Source organism: Jaculus jaculus, chromosome 2 (genome assembly GCF_020740685.1).
Source record: "Jaculus jaculus isolate mJacJac1 chromosome 2, mJacJac1.mat.Y.cur, whole genome shotgun sequence".
Classification (NCBI taxonomy): Eukaryota; Metazoa; Chordata; class Mammalia; order Rodentia; family Dipodidae; genus Jaculus; species Jaculus jaculus.
This window is the reverse complement of record NC_059103.1, coordinates 90,624,474-90,640,040: the sequence shown is the minus strand read 5'-3', so window position 1 is coordinate 90,640,040 and position 15,567 is coordinate 90,624,474. Positions and strand designations below refer to the sequence as shown.

At 37.8% G+C, this 15,567-nt stretch overlaps 1 protein-coding gene across 3 annotated transcripts in view; it reads right to left on the bottom strand.

Annotated features, from left to right (window-relative positions):
- Zgrf1 (zinc finger GRF-type containing 1) overlaps positions 1–15,567 on the bottom strand; it is an 81,877-nt gene that overhangs the window by 25,225 nt on the left and 41,085 nt on the right. For 2 of the 3 annotated variants that reach the window (XM_045143894.1, XM_045143896.1), the window contains 8 exons: positions 12,828–12,930; positions 8,600–9,219; positions 7,561–7,699; positions 6,381–6,565; positions 4,937–5,133; positions 3,406–3,545; positions 1,723–1,866; positions 679–793 (listed from right to left, as the gene is read on the bottom strand). In XM_045143894.1, coding sequence (XP_044999829.1) covers positions 679–793; positions 1,723–1,866; positions 3,406–3,545; positions 4,937–5,133; positions 6,381–6,565; positions 7,561–7,699; positions 8,600–9,219; positions 12,828–12,930 — 1,643 coding nt within the window. The remainder of the gene's footprint in view (positions 1–678; positions 794–1,722; positions 1,867–3,405; positions 3,546–4,936; positions 5,134–6,380; positions 6,566–7,560; positions 7,700–8,599; positions 9,220–12,827; positions 12,931–15,567) is intronic. The other variant, XM_045143895.1, reaches the window with a different exon arrangement.

Sequence of the window (15,567 nt, the reverse complement as noted above, 5' to 3'; positions counted from 1 at the left end):
CTTTTAAATATATAGAGGCTGGGGAGATAGCATAGTGGTTAAAGGCACTTGCTTACAAAGCCTGCTGACCTGGGTTCAATGCCCCAGACACTCACATAAAGCCTGATGAGTATTTGTCAGCAGCAAGACATGTCTCCTGCAACATACACATGTGCAAATAAAAATTACTTAAAGCCAGGCGTGGTGGTGCACACCTTTAATCCCAGCACTCGGAAGGCAGAGGTAGGAGGATCACTGTGAGTTCGAGGCCACCCTGAGACTGCATAGTGAATTCCAGGTCAGCCTGGGCTAGAGTGAGACCCTACCTCAAAAAACCAAAAAAATAAGAAAAAAATTATTTAAAAGTTGCTCCTTGACAAAGAGAAAATATTTCAGTACTTAATAGTTCAAACCACAAGAAGTGAATAATTACAAGGGAAGTGATGTATATTTCTCTTTCTTTACAAAAGAACTTAGTTATTTTTCGTGCTAACGGTCAAACCCAGATCCTTGCACATGGTAGGGAGGCATTGTACCACTGTGTCTTATGTTTAACTCCTAACAAATAGTAATTTCATGCTCTGAAAGATCATTAAAATATTGTTGATAAATAATGTTAATGTACTTTATTGCATTTCCATATTCACTTTCATTTACTATTCTTTAATAGCACTGACCCTAAGGTCAATAATGACTTACATTGTTAACAGGTATGGCATAAGTGGTAAAGTAGCTGGGTTAAAGTAGTCCTGAATGTTTTTCAAAGTAGTCAACTCTGTGCTGGCATTGCAAACCAATAATGCATGAACCACTGCTATAAGATGTAGAAAACAAACATTTGATGTGAACAAAACCATCATAATAAACAATAACTGCCCTGATAAGCCAGAGATCAGCTACTAAGTTAATCATGTGACATAAAATAAACTTTTAAATCCATTCAGAGGTTTCAGACTTCAATCCGCTACATTATGGTGTTTGCTTTTTATTCATTTTATATATGAATGCCACTAAACTGCATGACAGACATTTGTGGAATTCTAGACATCAGTGAATGAAGGACAGAGCTAGTGTACAGTGGCACTGCCTAAGCAACATTCTACTTGCACCATGTAGTTTCCATGTAACATTTGAACATTTTCTTATATTTCAAATTCTTCAATTATTTTATTAAAATATATGGGAAACAAGAAATTATTTGAAAGAATTCTCATGTTTAATGTTTACATTTTTTAAAAAACATTTTATTTATTTTTTGCAGGCAGAGAGAAACAAAGACAGAGTAACACACAGAATGGGCATGCCAGGGCCTCTAGCCACTGCAAATAACTCTAGACATACATGCCATTATGTGAATCTGGCTTTTTGTGAATACTAGGGAATTAAAGCTAGGTTGGTAGGATTTGCAGGCAGGTACCTTAACTGCTGAGCCACCTCTCCAGCCCCTAATGCTTACATGTTTACTACAAATATACTATGTAAATCAACTTTAACAAAATACTTAATAAACGTTTCAAGATCTTATATTGTCAACCCTATGGGACTTGAGCTGCAGAAATATTTAATTTCCACTTGCACATGTATTTTTAGAATCATTATGTATACAATATTAGAAACCAGAAGTGGAGTTTTTTTAGTAGGGGCTTTATCCAAAGAATTCCACATGCTGTATTTTTGCTCCCAGTGCCTCCTGTGTCTATTATTGTTTCTAATATAAATGAAGGTGGACATGGTAATACTTACTGTTAGTGGGCCAATTAGAAGGGAAATATCCTTTCAAAGGCAGTAGCTCCACCTCATTGATAGATGATGGTCCAAAGAAGGCACTACATGCAATGAAAGTATCTAGTTCAAAGTCTAGGGTTTTTGAAATCACCCAAAGATCACCTAAAAAGAAACATTTCCAATTTTAGCTCTATTGAGATATGACTGAAACAAATTATATATAATTTGGGCATACAACATGGCATTGTAGGGGATGATAGTGGTGATTAAACTCAGTGCCTTGCACAAGCTAAACAGTCATTCTTACCACCACAACTCCAGACACAACAGGATATTTTGATATGTCTTGTGTAATGATTCCCATAGTTATTTGGCGTATGTGGTGAGAACTCTAAAGATCTCTGCTGTTTACAAATTTCAGTGATACAACACATTATTATTAACTACAGTTACCATGCTATACATTAGGTAACTAGAACATACAACATAAAGTCTGTGACCATCATTCTACTCTGATTCTGTAAGTTCAACTATTTTATATTCATCTATGTGTGATATATTGTAAAATTTGTGTCTGGTTTATTTCACTTACATAAAATTTTCTAAGTCCACGCATGTTGTCATAAATGTGAGGACTGACTTTCTTTTTTAAATTTCTTTATTTATTAGAGAGGGAGAGAATGGACACATCAGGATCAGAAATCAACTTTCAGTATCTTCTTCAGCTGGTCTCCATCTTATTTTTTGAGACTAGTTATAGTGTGCCCACCAAACTGCCCTCTAAAAAGTTATGTTTATGTCCATAAATTAGTGCTGCTCTCACTTTTGGTCAGACAAGCTTCTTTTTGTAAATGGCAGTGAGTACTAGTGAGACACTAAACTGGTCAAAGGACTGAGAATAAGTGATTGCTGGCTGAGTAGTCAGCAATAAGTACCCCAGGCCAACCTGGAATTCACTATGTGGTCTCAGGCTGGCATCGAACTCACAGTAATCCTCCTACCTCAACCTCCAAAGTACTGTAATTAAAGGTGTGGGCCACCAGAAAGAGACTATTTTGTACTGCCCTAAGTGACTCCATTTTGTTCTAGCTGACTCCATTTTTGTGCTTCACTCAGATGCTCTCCTGCCTGTTTGTGCAAAACCATATCCAGGTAAACAGAACATTCTTATCTAATTATACCTGCTGAACCAGGAAATTTATCATTTTCTGCAGTTTCAGGAGATTTTTTTTTTTTTTCTTAACTGTAACTCATGTATCTGACTCTGGCCTCTGGCTTGAATTTGCTATTGTTTAACTGCAACTTCTATTATCTCACCTATAACTAGTATGATGTAATTATGGTTTTTGGCTTCATAGATGCAACCCCACCTTTCTTCTGGTTCTTCCCAGCATGAGCCAACTCTTGACCTCAGGCTATAAAGGACTCTTAATTTGACCCTCATTGTGTAACTGTCCTTGGTAGGTACAATAGCCTCAAGGAAACACATGGATGAATGATAGTGGAAGATGCCTAGCATTCTTCTCTTGCCTCCATAACATGTACATGGATCTGCACACACGTACACATACACATACACATACACCAGACCACACATACTAAACATACAATGAATTCTTTCCAACATAAAGAATTTATAGAGCTATATGTATGTATGTAATTGTATGTAACTGAATCAGAAACATAACTGGATCTACTTACCTTTATTATAAGCTGAAGAACTCTCCTTCCGACTCAGCTTGAGATAAATTTTGTTTTTAGTTTCACTGTAAAATTCAGCGTCTATAGTAGCAAACTTCTTTAATTTACCACACTGCTTTCTCTGAAAATCAAATCCTGTCCTGAAAAACATAAAAAAGAACTTGAATATTATTATGAGTGTGTATGTACATGTGGGTGAGTATGACGATGGCAAGGGGAGATTGCATGTGCCATGGCATAGAGGACAACTTAGGGGACCTTGTCTTTTCCCACCACCTTCTTTTTTCCCCAAGTTGGGGTCAACCTTTTTGTGTTTGCTGTTGTGTGTGCACCAGGTTTGTTGACCCACGAGCTTCTAGATTCTCCTGGTTTCTCCTTCCATTGCCTTCAATGCACTGGGACCAGAGAGACGCATGTGCCACTTTGCATCTGGCTTTATGTGGGTACTGCAGAATTGAACTGAGGCCTGGCAGGCTTTGCAAACAAGCACCTTTAGCAGCTGAGTCAACTCTCCTAATAGTTAAGCCCTAATTTAAAAAACTTTTTAAAAATCTTTAAAATACAGCATGTAAAAGAAAGCCTGCTGTGCATATTTACTTTCACACATGAATATAAAATACAAATATACTCTAAGAAAGGTTGAAAGTAACGGCACCCATAATAATGTTATCACTTTTAAAAGACATAGAGGTAGAAAATTATCTGGAAGACAGAGCACCTGAGTTTATATAGCTGTAAAATGGAATAATAACTTATCCCTATTATCTCCGTATCTTATTCGTTACTGTCATGATTGAATAACACATACAAAGTGCTTGGAAGCCGGGTGTGGTGGTACACGCCTTTAATCCTAGCACTTGGGAGGCAGAGGTAGGAGGATCGCCAAGAGTTCGAGGCCACCCTGAGACTACATAGTTAATTCCAGATCAGCCTGGACCAGAGTGAGACCCTACCTTGAAAAACAAAAACAAGCAAACAAACAAAAAAGTGCATGGAAGTGAGTCTGGAAGTTTTATGTTCTACATAAATTATGATTATATCTACTTGTAAGTAGTCATTATATTTACTTTTTAGTAAGCCCAATTCTATAAGACATATTTCCAAAAAGTAACATTCAGTTATCCCATAGGCTATGTAATTTAGGCTTGTGAATGAATACTTATCTAGTCTATTGCACTGCTAAAAATTTTCCCTGTGATTTGCTCAATAGGGTTTCCCTGAAGGCAAAAATAGCCATGGACACACAGAAAAAATAACCACCTGCTAGTTGTGCTGATATTGCCAACACCATTTAATGTTAAGATAGGTCCAAAATAACTTCAAAGACACATTTTACAATTATAGGAATTGAGATTTTTGCTCTGTTAAATACTTTTCCCATGACAATCTCTTTTAAAACTAGTGATGGGGCTAAGGATGAAGCCCAATGGCAGGAAGCTTGCCAAGCATATGCAAGACTGAGTTCAACCCCCCAGTTCCAGAAGGGTTGCTTGACTGCTGTTCTGACATAATTACAGGCAATGTAATATACCTCACCAAAAGCTGGCATTCCTCATAGACTGGTATCTTTTGACTTCTTAAGTACAGACCAATACTCTTAATATCACTTAAAACCATGCTGGGACGAGACTCTTCCTGTGTTAGCCCTCCTGGAGTCACTTCTTCAAACCATTTGAAAAACTTACATTGATCAGCTTTGGGCCTTTCACATGTATAAAACAGACGACCCTAAAATGGATAAAAAATAAATAAATAACACTTAGGGCTAGAGATATAGCTTACTCATACAGACCTTGCCTAGTATGCATGAGGCTCTGGGTTTGACGCTCAGCAATGCAAAGAAAAAAGATACTAAAATTTAGCAGGGTGTGGTGGCTCATGTCTTTAATCCCAGCACATAGGAGGCTAAGGTAGAAGCATCTCCATGAGTTCAAGGTCAGCAAAAGAGACAGAGTGGCTTCTAGATCTGCTTGGGCTAAAGTAACACCCTTCCTCAAAAAAGTTTTTTTTTTTTTTAATTTTGAAAAAAAAAGTGTTTTCTGCATGTTTATCAAGAGTTTTATAAAAACTATCTAGTAGTACTATATTCCAGAAAACTGATCATTATATATTTAACTATTATTGACTTAAGTACTAAATTAAATTTAAAAGCACCTAATTTTCCATTTAATTTCTTATCAAAAGATTTTACTGGACTGGAGAGATGGCTCAATAGTTAGACTCTTGTTTGCAAAGCCTGCTGCCCCAGGTTCAATTCCTCATTACCCATGTAAAGCCAGATGCTCAAAATGGAGGATGCATCTGGAGTTTGTGCCCATTTTTTCTCTCTCTCTCTCTTTCTGCTTACTAATATAAATAATTTTTTAAAAGATGTATTGTTCTGAGAATAAAAACTTATTTGAAAATTAGCAAAAAAATATAATTTACTGTTCTGATTGTTTACTATAGAAAAGCAACATCTATGCATCTTATACACACAGCTATACACATGTATACACATGTATAATGTATATATGTATATAATGTATAATGATCTTTTAAAACAAAATAATTTAACAGCATATTAGAACTAATATATATTATTTAATTATATGTTATATATTACATATTATAGCAACCTAAACAACATAATGATATATTTTCTACTTTGTAATCAAACCCTTTTACCCAGCAACACAGTATAAGCATGCAACTATATCGTCAAATAACCTTGGAAAAGAACACAAATTTTTTAGAGGCTATATATTTCATTCTATGGCTATGCTATTATTTACAAATTCTTCCTTTGACAATTAAATTTAAAATCAAACTTATACTAATGAAGAAGGTTATGCAAACAATGAAAGGAAAAAAATATTGAGAGCTTACTATATATTAGCTACTATGCCCAAAACAGAAAAGTCCTAATCACGGCTCTCTACCCACAGGTACCTAATTTACATCTGAAAAGTATGGGGGGGGAGCAAGAACAATACCTTATTTGGACCTTCTTTTTTAACCATGACGAGTTTTGCAGGGTGATTATGATGGCAGCATGGCAAGCTGTTTTCACCATTTTTTACTCTGTCTTCTTTTGATGACATATAAAAGGATATGTCAACTTTTGAAAGAGCTTTGTACAACCTTTGTGCCAACTCAAACAGCAATATATTCAGATGCTCTACAATGAAAATAAATAACTAAGAATATGAAACTCAAGTATAAAATTATTTTATATTTGTATCACATGTGCTATTTGTTAACCAAAATTTGAAAATAGCCTTTTAACAGTCAAACATAACACATCAACATTCATTTTATACTTTTATTTATTTATTTTTGTTGTTGTTTTGTTTTTCAAGATAGGGTCGCTTTCTAGCCCAGGCTGACTTGGAATTCACTATGTAGTCTCAGGATGGCTTCAAACTCTTGGTGTTCCTCCTATCTCTATCTCCTGAGTGCTGGACGAAAAGGCGTGTGCCATCACATCTGGCTAGTTTTTTTTTTTTTATTAATGTCTTTATTTTGCCAATTTGAAAAAAATAAAACATTAGATAATGCATCCAAAGCAAAATACTAGTAAATGTCATGATTCGTGTCACAGTCTAACTATTATGCAATATTTCCTTTTTATATCAGTTAGACTTCATTTCATATTACTTATGCATATCAACTATGTATACTAAAGGGTTTCATTGCAATGTCTCACACACACACATTTGGTATTTTTAACATTCAAATTATTTATTTATTTACTTTTTTGAGACAGGTCTTGCTATGTAGGCTTGGCTGGCCTTGAATTCTTAATCCTCCTTCCTTAGAATCCTCAGTGCTGGGATTGCAGGCATGTACTACCACACCCTGCCACAAGTCAGGTTTTAAAAGACAAGTTTTCTTTTTATACCTCAAAACATTTAGATGTAACTATACATTTTTTTTCACTTACGTGTAATAAGGTTATTTGGACTTATAGTTTAAAATGAAACACTGTAACTTTAAAAATAATGTCATTTCCTACTTTTAAAGCTCAATTTTGATCTTAAGTTAGAAAAATTATTGCCAAATCCCAGCATAAACATATACAAATAAATTCACTATGAAAATTCATAACATTTTGTATTTTTTAAAGCTCTATTACATTAAGCAGTCATCATCATCAAAATGTAACAGGCATACCTATGATAGAAGATGTAAAGATCTGCTTATAATGAGTAGGAGACTGAAAAACAGCTGGTATATGAATATGCCTTTGAGGAAGATAAGAAGATTTTACTTTCTCCCGTTTTGGGAAGCATAGCTCAGAACCATTTATCTCCTGCAATGGAATAATTTAAGCTATTATAACAACTCCAAAGTGTGGGGGAAATACTGCTTGCCAGTAAACACATTACTTTCCATAAATATTTTAGGAAAATACCAATTTTACTTCTGATTTCTAGAATCCATCAAAATTGATTTTTTTAAATTTTAAATAAGAGATTACATAAATCCAGAATAACCACATGGCACTTTTAACCCTAAATAAGACTTGTTTTCTCATCTACCCCTTAATAAGATCTTGAATACTTTAGCTAAGAAAAATTGAACTGTTTTAAATGTATAATTTTATGCATCTAATTTATTTATTTCAAAGAAAAAAAGAGAGAGAATGGGTGTGCCAGGGCCTCCAGCCACTGTAAACTAAGTTCAGACACATGCACCACCTTGTGCATCTAGACTATATGGCCACTGGGGAATCAAACCTGTATCCCTAGGCTTCTCAGGCAAGCACTTTAACTGCTAAGCCATCTCTCCAGCCCTTCTATTTCAATTATGACTACAATAAGAATGACTCATAGCCAATTTGTAATAGATATGTGCTTATCTTCATAATCTAATTGACAAGACTGACTTGATAGTCAAAAATAGTAAAAATCATACTAAGATTAGTAGTGGAAGTACTGGTAGAAATAGGAATAAGAGCTATAACTTATTAAGTACATTGTATGTTCCAGACATTGGATCAGAGACTTTCCAATATATAATTTCATATTGGAAAGACCTTGAAGTCAAAGCAGATAATGTGCCTGTTGCTATAGTTCTGTATCAAACACTGCTATATGCTCAAAAGGTAAACTGCTCCCATATAATTTTATTTATTTTTTTGTTGAAATTCAGACAATAACTGCTGGGGGGGGGAAAAAAAACATACCAAGAGACTGGTGAATTTCCTCACCTGTAAATCCTTTACACTATAGTTGTATACATTTTCAATTTTCTTCATCTTGGAAGTCTGTTTTAAATTCAAAAAAGTTTCTTTCTTTCTGGAAGCCAAATTTTGACTGCTGAAATTGTGCTGTTGTTCGTAGAGCATGCCTTTTATCATTTGCAAATGCACAGAATCTAAAGAATTTTCATTCATAGCATTACTCTGCTTTTCACTTGTGTCACTAAAACATATCCCAGAAACAGCTTGAGCAAAGAGGCCATCGGTCACTTTCTTCTCAACACTATTTAGAAGAGTCAAGCTGCCCAGGGGAGCATTTTGATACTTCAGCCACTTGCTTTGAGAAGATTCACCAGCAAGCAGTGGAATATCTCCTGGGGTCACTTCTCTGCATTCTTCAAAGGAAGGAGTTTCACTTTGGTCCTCAGGCCCAACTACTGACTCTTCACCCAAGGTGAACACAGAACAACCAGAAGACACGTGGGTATCACAGTCGCTCATAAATGGACAAGAATCAAAGTCAGCTGTCCCATCATCAGGTGGCAAAGTTAAAAACGGAACCAAGGATCTACTTACGAAAGGGAGCTTTTGAAGGTTCTTATTCTCCAAAGAACTAAATTTTTTCAATCCTGAAGGAAAACAGGATACTGATTAAACAAAAATGTACTGCCAACCTGGACATGGTGGCACATACCTTTAATCCCAGCACTCAGGAGAAAAACACAGGGAGATCATTATGAATTCAAGGCTAGCCTGGGAGTACAGAGTAAGTTCCAGGTTAGCCTGGGCTAGTATGAGACTCATCTCAAAAACAAAACAAAACATAACAAACAAACAAACAAACAAAACACAGGGGATTATACTTAGTAGGATTATACTTAGTGAGGTAACCCAGGCTGAGAAAACCAAGTGCCACTTGCTCTCTCTCATATTTGGATCATAACTACAAATGTTTGGACTTGTATGTGAGTTGGAATAAAACTCATAGCAGTGGCCAGTAAGCTAGAAAGGGGTCATAAGTAGGGAGGAGAAGGGAGGACTTAAGGGAATGGTATTGTATTTATATGTAAGTGATCAAGAGACTACTGGGGTGTAAAGGCCTAAATGGGTCAGGGGTAGAGTGAGTAAAGGAAAGGTGGAGAGAGGGTTAATCAGAATTTAAAAGGGTAAGAACAAGCCATATGGTAACCTGCTTTTTTGGTCAATGGTGTATGTACCCAGAAGCCATAGATTGTACTAGAACAATTTCAGTGCCAGGGATGGGATATCTTCCAGTGAGTCGTTGGCTAGGACACTCCCTGATACCCCAAAACATTATAGGCCATTGCCAGGGCTTCTGGTTTCCTACCAGGAATGGATAGTAAGACCCTATGGCTGAAGACTCCATGCAATGTCAAAGAGAAACCGCTATAGACCAGCTGACAGAAAGCTGGAAAAAGTTACACTGCATGCAGCTCCATGGGGGACAGAGATGTCAGCAGTGGAGATGAATAACAGTGGACACTGCAAGCCTTAAGTTTGGCCAGCCAGGCCAAATGAGCCAACAGGTGCAATAGTGGCATGTCTGTTATGGGGGAAACCAACCACTCTTTAATTAGACTGGAGGCCTGCTCCAACAGAGGGAATACATGCTTGATACTGAAAACATATGAGGGGGGGAGGTCATGAGCCCCAGGGGCATAATGCCCATTGGCGTCTAGATGAATGCATATATTATGCTCACCAAACTACCCAGTAAGCACTTCTCTAATCTTCATACCCATATATTAACACTACTCTCACGTTTGGTCAGAGAAGCTTCTTTTTTCAGATGGCAGTGACCTTGGGTTGACTGAAAAGGCACCCACAGTGCTAAGAAGAAGTGACAAAGGAATGTTCAGGACTGAAATATCTCGATGACATCTTCCAAGGTCCATACTGGAAGAGGTGGTGGGAAGAATGTAAGAGCCAAAGGAAGGCTAGGATTCCTCACAATGCACTCTTCCAGACATAAAATGGCCTGGATACCCATGAACTTGCAGTGTCTGGCACTACCTACACAAGATCCTCATAACAGGAGGAAAATATGATGACATCAAAATAAAAGAGAGGACTTCTGGTTAAGATGGCAGAGTAGGAACCATGCAAAAGCAACCTAGGGAAGAAAAAAAAACAGAAAAATACACACTTTTACTAAAAAGTGAGCTGTATAAAAAATTAAAATGACAGCAGAGAAGTAAGTATGAGAGATCCACAGCAGCCAGAGCCCACACAGGCAGGCAGAAGTGGCTCCAGCAGTGTGCCAGGTCCACGGGGCCACAGCGGCCAGGCTCAGCTTGAGCCACAGGAAAAGCCAGGTGAGGGGATTTTCCACTCACTCCGGAGCTCTTCACAGACTCAAGAAACATGAAGGGAGAACAGCAGTGAACAACGAAGGAGCAGATCATGATATAGAGGATCACATAGACCAGTGAGAGACCTATAGCCACCATCAGTAGCCTCTCCTCCCCCACCACCAGTGCCCAGCTTCGGCAAACAGAGCAGCAGTCTGGAGACCCAGCCAGCCTACTTGAACCCACAGTGCACCAAAGAAGGACCCAAGCAGGAGTACAGCATAACTGAGACCAAAATCATCCCAAAAGGTAACTGAGATTACACCAGGTCAGTACCTGCCTAATAAGCCTGGTATATAGCCCTGAACTGGAAGTGCTAATTGTACCTGTTCCATATCAGGATAAATTATATGTTAAATCTGATGGATGGTCATATTTGCCATTCTTAAATAAGCTATATTTTGGGCTTGTTATTTGTTGCTTCTTGATTCATAGTGGCTTTGTTTCCTCTTCTGTTATAAATTAGGGAAGGGTCTCATTCGGTCACAAGCTGACTTGGAACCCTCAACAGATCAGAAATCTTAACCTCCTTGTTGAATAGAGGATCTGGTTGTCATAATACCTACTCTTGCATAAATACTCTGTGCTGTTTCTCATTGAATGTGTACATTGTTTAGTTAAATATTAGAATCTATCTGTATTTTGTTCTACTCAGCCTACTTGAATACTCCCATAGCAGGCAAACCCAACACCTAGGGTCACTTTTGTAGACACTGTGCGAGTCTTAAGAGCCATGCCTAACACCTTAAGCTCCTACCCTGAAGATATATAACATCAGATTGATTGATACATAATAATGCCCAGCTAACTAGAAAATCCAAGCATTAAATTAATTCAAGATACAAAAATACATACATTATAACATAAACACCAAAAATCAAGACAATATAAATCCACCAAAAAGTATTAATGCATTAGAAATGACCTCCAGTGAGAACGAGTTAGAGGAAATGCCTGAGAAAGATTTCAAAAGAATGATTATAAATATGTTCAAAGAAGTCAAAGAAGAAACCAAAGGAATAAAAGAGGAAATCAAAGGAATCAAAGAAGACACAGGACACCAATTTAATGAAATAAAGAAGTCAAAATAAAAGAGAGACTAATTGAGAGGGGGAAGGGATATGATGGAGAGTGGAGTTGTGAAGGGGAAAGTGAGGGGAATAAGGAATTATCATGGTTTATTGTCTGTAATTATGGAAGTTGTCAAAAAAGGGGAGCTGGAGGGATGACTTACTGGCTAAGACACTTGTTTGCAAAGCCTAATGACCCAAGTTGAATCCCCCAGTACCTATGTAAAGCCAGATGCACAAGGTGGCATGTGTGTCTGGAGTTCGTTTGCAGTAGCTGAAGGCCCTGGCACACCTATTCTCTCACTCTCTCTCAATCTGCCTCTTTTCTCTCTCTCTCAAATAAATAAAATAAATAAATAAGGTTTAATAAAACAGAAAATGGCTCATAGGGGTCAAAATGGGTGAAAAATTAAAAGGCCTGGGAATACAAGTTGGCCTGGAACAGTTGAAGAGTTTCCTGATACTACTAGAATCCCTTAGCAAAAAGAGGGGCCAAGAGGTCACCAGTGGTGTGGAGACATTTGCATCCTCTCCCCAAGGGAGAAAGGAGCCAAGCTCTTCATTTGACTGTGAGAAGTATGGAAAAGAAAAGAGTACTTGGAACAGCCATACAGAATAGAAAAAGTCAAAAGGAAGAGACAGTATGTGAAAGCTGGGAAGAATATAACACTAAATCTGGTTCCAAGATATTTTTAGCATAGTAACAATGTCACAAACAAAAACCTTTACATGAACTAACAGGTATTAGAGCAGTACAATACCAAACATTCTCCCAGTTGAGAAAATGCAGCTCACCAGGGAAAGTTCTTGCATGCAGAGACTCCTCAGAGAACTCCAGCACAGAGTCTTCATCTTTTGTATCCAAAGAAAATGCAGAAACGGGACTCGAGGTAGAGATCTGTCCAGACAAAAGAATCAAAATTGCTGACCAAAATCTTCTTAACGCATTTTTTTCTAATAAGTTTGAATCTATACTATGAAAAATAAATATTAGCCAGGTGTGGTGGTACAGCCTTTAATCCCAGTACTCAGGAGGCTGAGGTAGAAGGATGGCCATGAGTTCAAGGCCAGCCTTGGTTATGGAGTAAGGTCCAGGTAAGCCTGGGCTACAGTGAAACCCTGTCTAAAAACAAATCAAACAATGAAAAACTATTTCATGTACATTGTGTAGAACTATGCTGTGGGCAAAGAGTCATAAAACTTCTATCAAAAAGGACTGAAGTTATTAAAATCAACATGAATAATAGAAAGTCAAATATAGACTATAAAGCTTTGGACTTCATCTAAATGACTCTCTTTCTAATTTGAGCTTATCTTGGTTATAAGGATTTGGATCTGAGGGTAAGTTTCCCATGAAGGGGCTCAGTCCAACTCTAATATCGTGTGTGGACCTGTAAAGATCTAGATTCCTGTATACACCTGGACTGGGGAGGTTTCTTTTATGTTCTCAGGTGTGGGGTTTATATAACTGATCTACATCCCAAGAGGTAAGAGTCTCAGGCCAGAACAACCACATAATGCACTGTTATTCTCATAGAACAGCATTTCATTTGTGCTGAAGCTCCTTCCAGAGATTAAGATCAATGATTATCACATTCAATATATATTTGTATAAGCAAATATTTGAATCAAAGAATAAATGCTGTTTCATTGGTTTGAGACAGGGTTTCACTGTCACTCAGGTTGGCCTTGAAATTGTGACCTTCCTGGCTCAGCCAGATTCTAGCGATGGGATTACAGGCTGTGTAACCTGGCAAAATGGGTTTTGATGGGAATGGGATCATGGGAAAGAGCTCTTGCTTTTAACTCTATACTCTCCTGGATGGTTACACTTGAAAAAGTGTATCCACTTTTTTAAAATTTTTATTTATTTATTTATTTGAGAGCGACAGACACAGAGAGAAAGACAGATAGAGGGAGAGAGAGAGAATGGGCGTGCCAGGGCTTCCAGCCTCTGCAAACGAACTCCAGATGCGTGCGCCCCCTTGTGCATCTGGCTAACGTGGGACCTGGGGAACCGAGCCTCGAACCAGGGTCCTTAGGCTTCACAGGCAAGCACTTAACCGCTAAGCCATCTCTCCAGCCCTCCATTTTTTTTTAATAGATAAGAATACAGTCTTAAGGCTTATAACTATACCTCAGTGGTAAAGTGCTTGCCTATCATGTACAAGGCCCTGGATTCAACTCAGCACCACTAAAAAAGTTAATATGTAATTTTCATTATTTTTCATTTGTATGGTGGATACACATGCCATGGCAAACATGTGGAGGTCAGAGGGTAATTCTGAGGTTTCTGTGCTTCATCTTCTTTGAGACAGTGTCTCTTGTCACTGCAGACCTAGCTAGTTTAGAATGTGTTTTCCTTTTTTAAATTTTTAAAAACTATTTTTATTGATTAATTGATTGATTTGCAGTCAGAGGAAGACAGAGAGAAGAGACAGAGAGAATGGGCATGCCAGGGCCTCCAGCTGATGCAAATGAAATCCAGATGCATGTGCTACTCTGTGCATCTAGCTTTATGTGGGTACTGGAAAATCAAACTCGGGTGGTTAGGCTTTGCAGACAAGCGCTTTAACCACTTAGCCATCTCTCTAGTCCCTGTATTTTCCTTTTAATAAAAATAATAGTAAAAGAGCTGAAGATGCAGCTTAATCCTTAGCACTATGAATAACTAACTAAATAAATAAAAACTCCTAAAAAGTAGTTAAGAAGAAATATTTATTTAGTATTTCTCCCTGTTCCCCTATGTATGCCCTCAAGTAGGTAAACTGAAAAAGATAAATAAAAGCAGGAAGCACAACCCCCCTACTAGGAGATCTGAAGCAATTAAGTTATTAAACATTTTTTAAAAGATATGCCAGCCGGGCGTGGTGGCGCACGCCTTTAATCCCAGCACTCGGGAGGCAGAGGTAGGAGGATCGCCATGAGTTCAAGGCCACCCTGAGACTACAGAGTTAATTCCAGGTCAGCCTGGACTAGAGTGAGACCCTACCTCGAAAAACCAAAAAAAAAAAAAAAAAAAAAGATATGCCCTTGTTTACTGAAGCATTATTCACAACAACCAAGGTAAGCATCAACCTGCATGTTCACTAACAATAACTGTCTATAACAAAATAAGAGCCTGTCTCAAAAAACAATTATGGCCAGGAAGGCCTCAAAGGCCCCCAAAACATTACAGGCTATTACCAAACCTCTTGGTTGCCCACCAGAACTAGATGGTAAGACACTATTGCTGAAGACTACACATGCTTGGGCTACAGGTCACTGAGAAATAAAGCTGGAGCTGAGCTGAAAGCCTCCTTCCTGTTGACAAGCTAGAAAGAGCTATGCTGCATATAGCATATAGAGACCATCAGCATTGTTAACAGCAGTGGACTCTGCAAGCCTTAAGATTGGTCATGGAAAAGAATATATGCATGGCACTGAAAAGCAAGTCAAAAGCCTATAACTGGGGAGGCCATGAGCCCCAGGGGATAAATGCCTGCTGTTGTCTGCTAAATGCATATGTTATGCCAAACTGACCTGGAAGCATTTC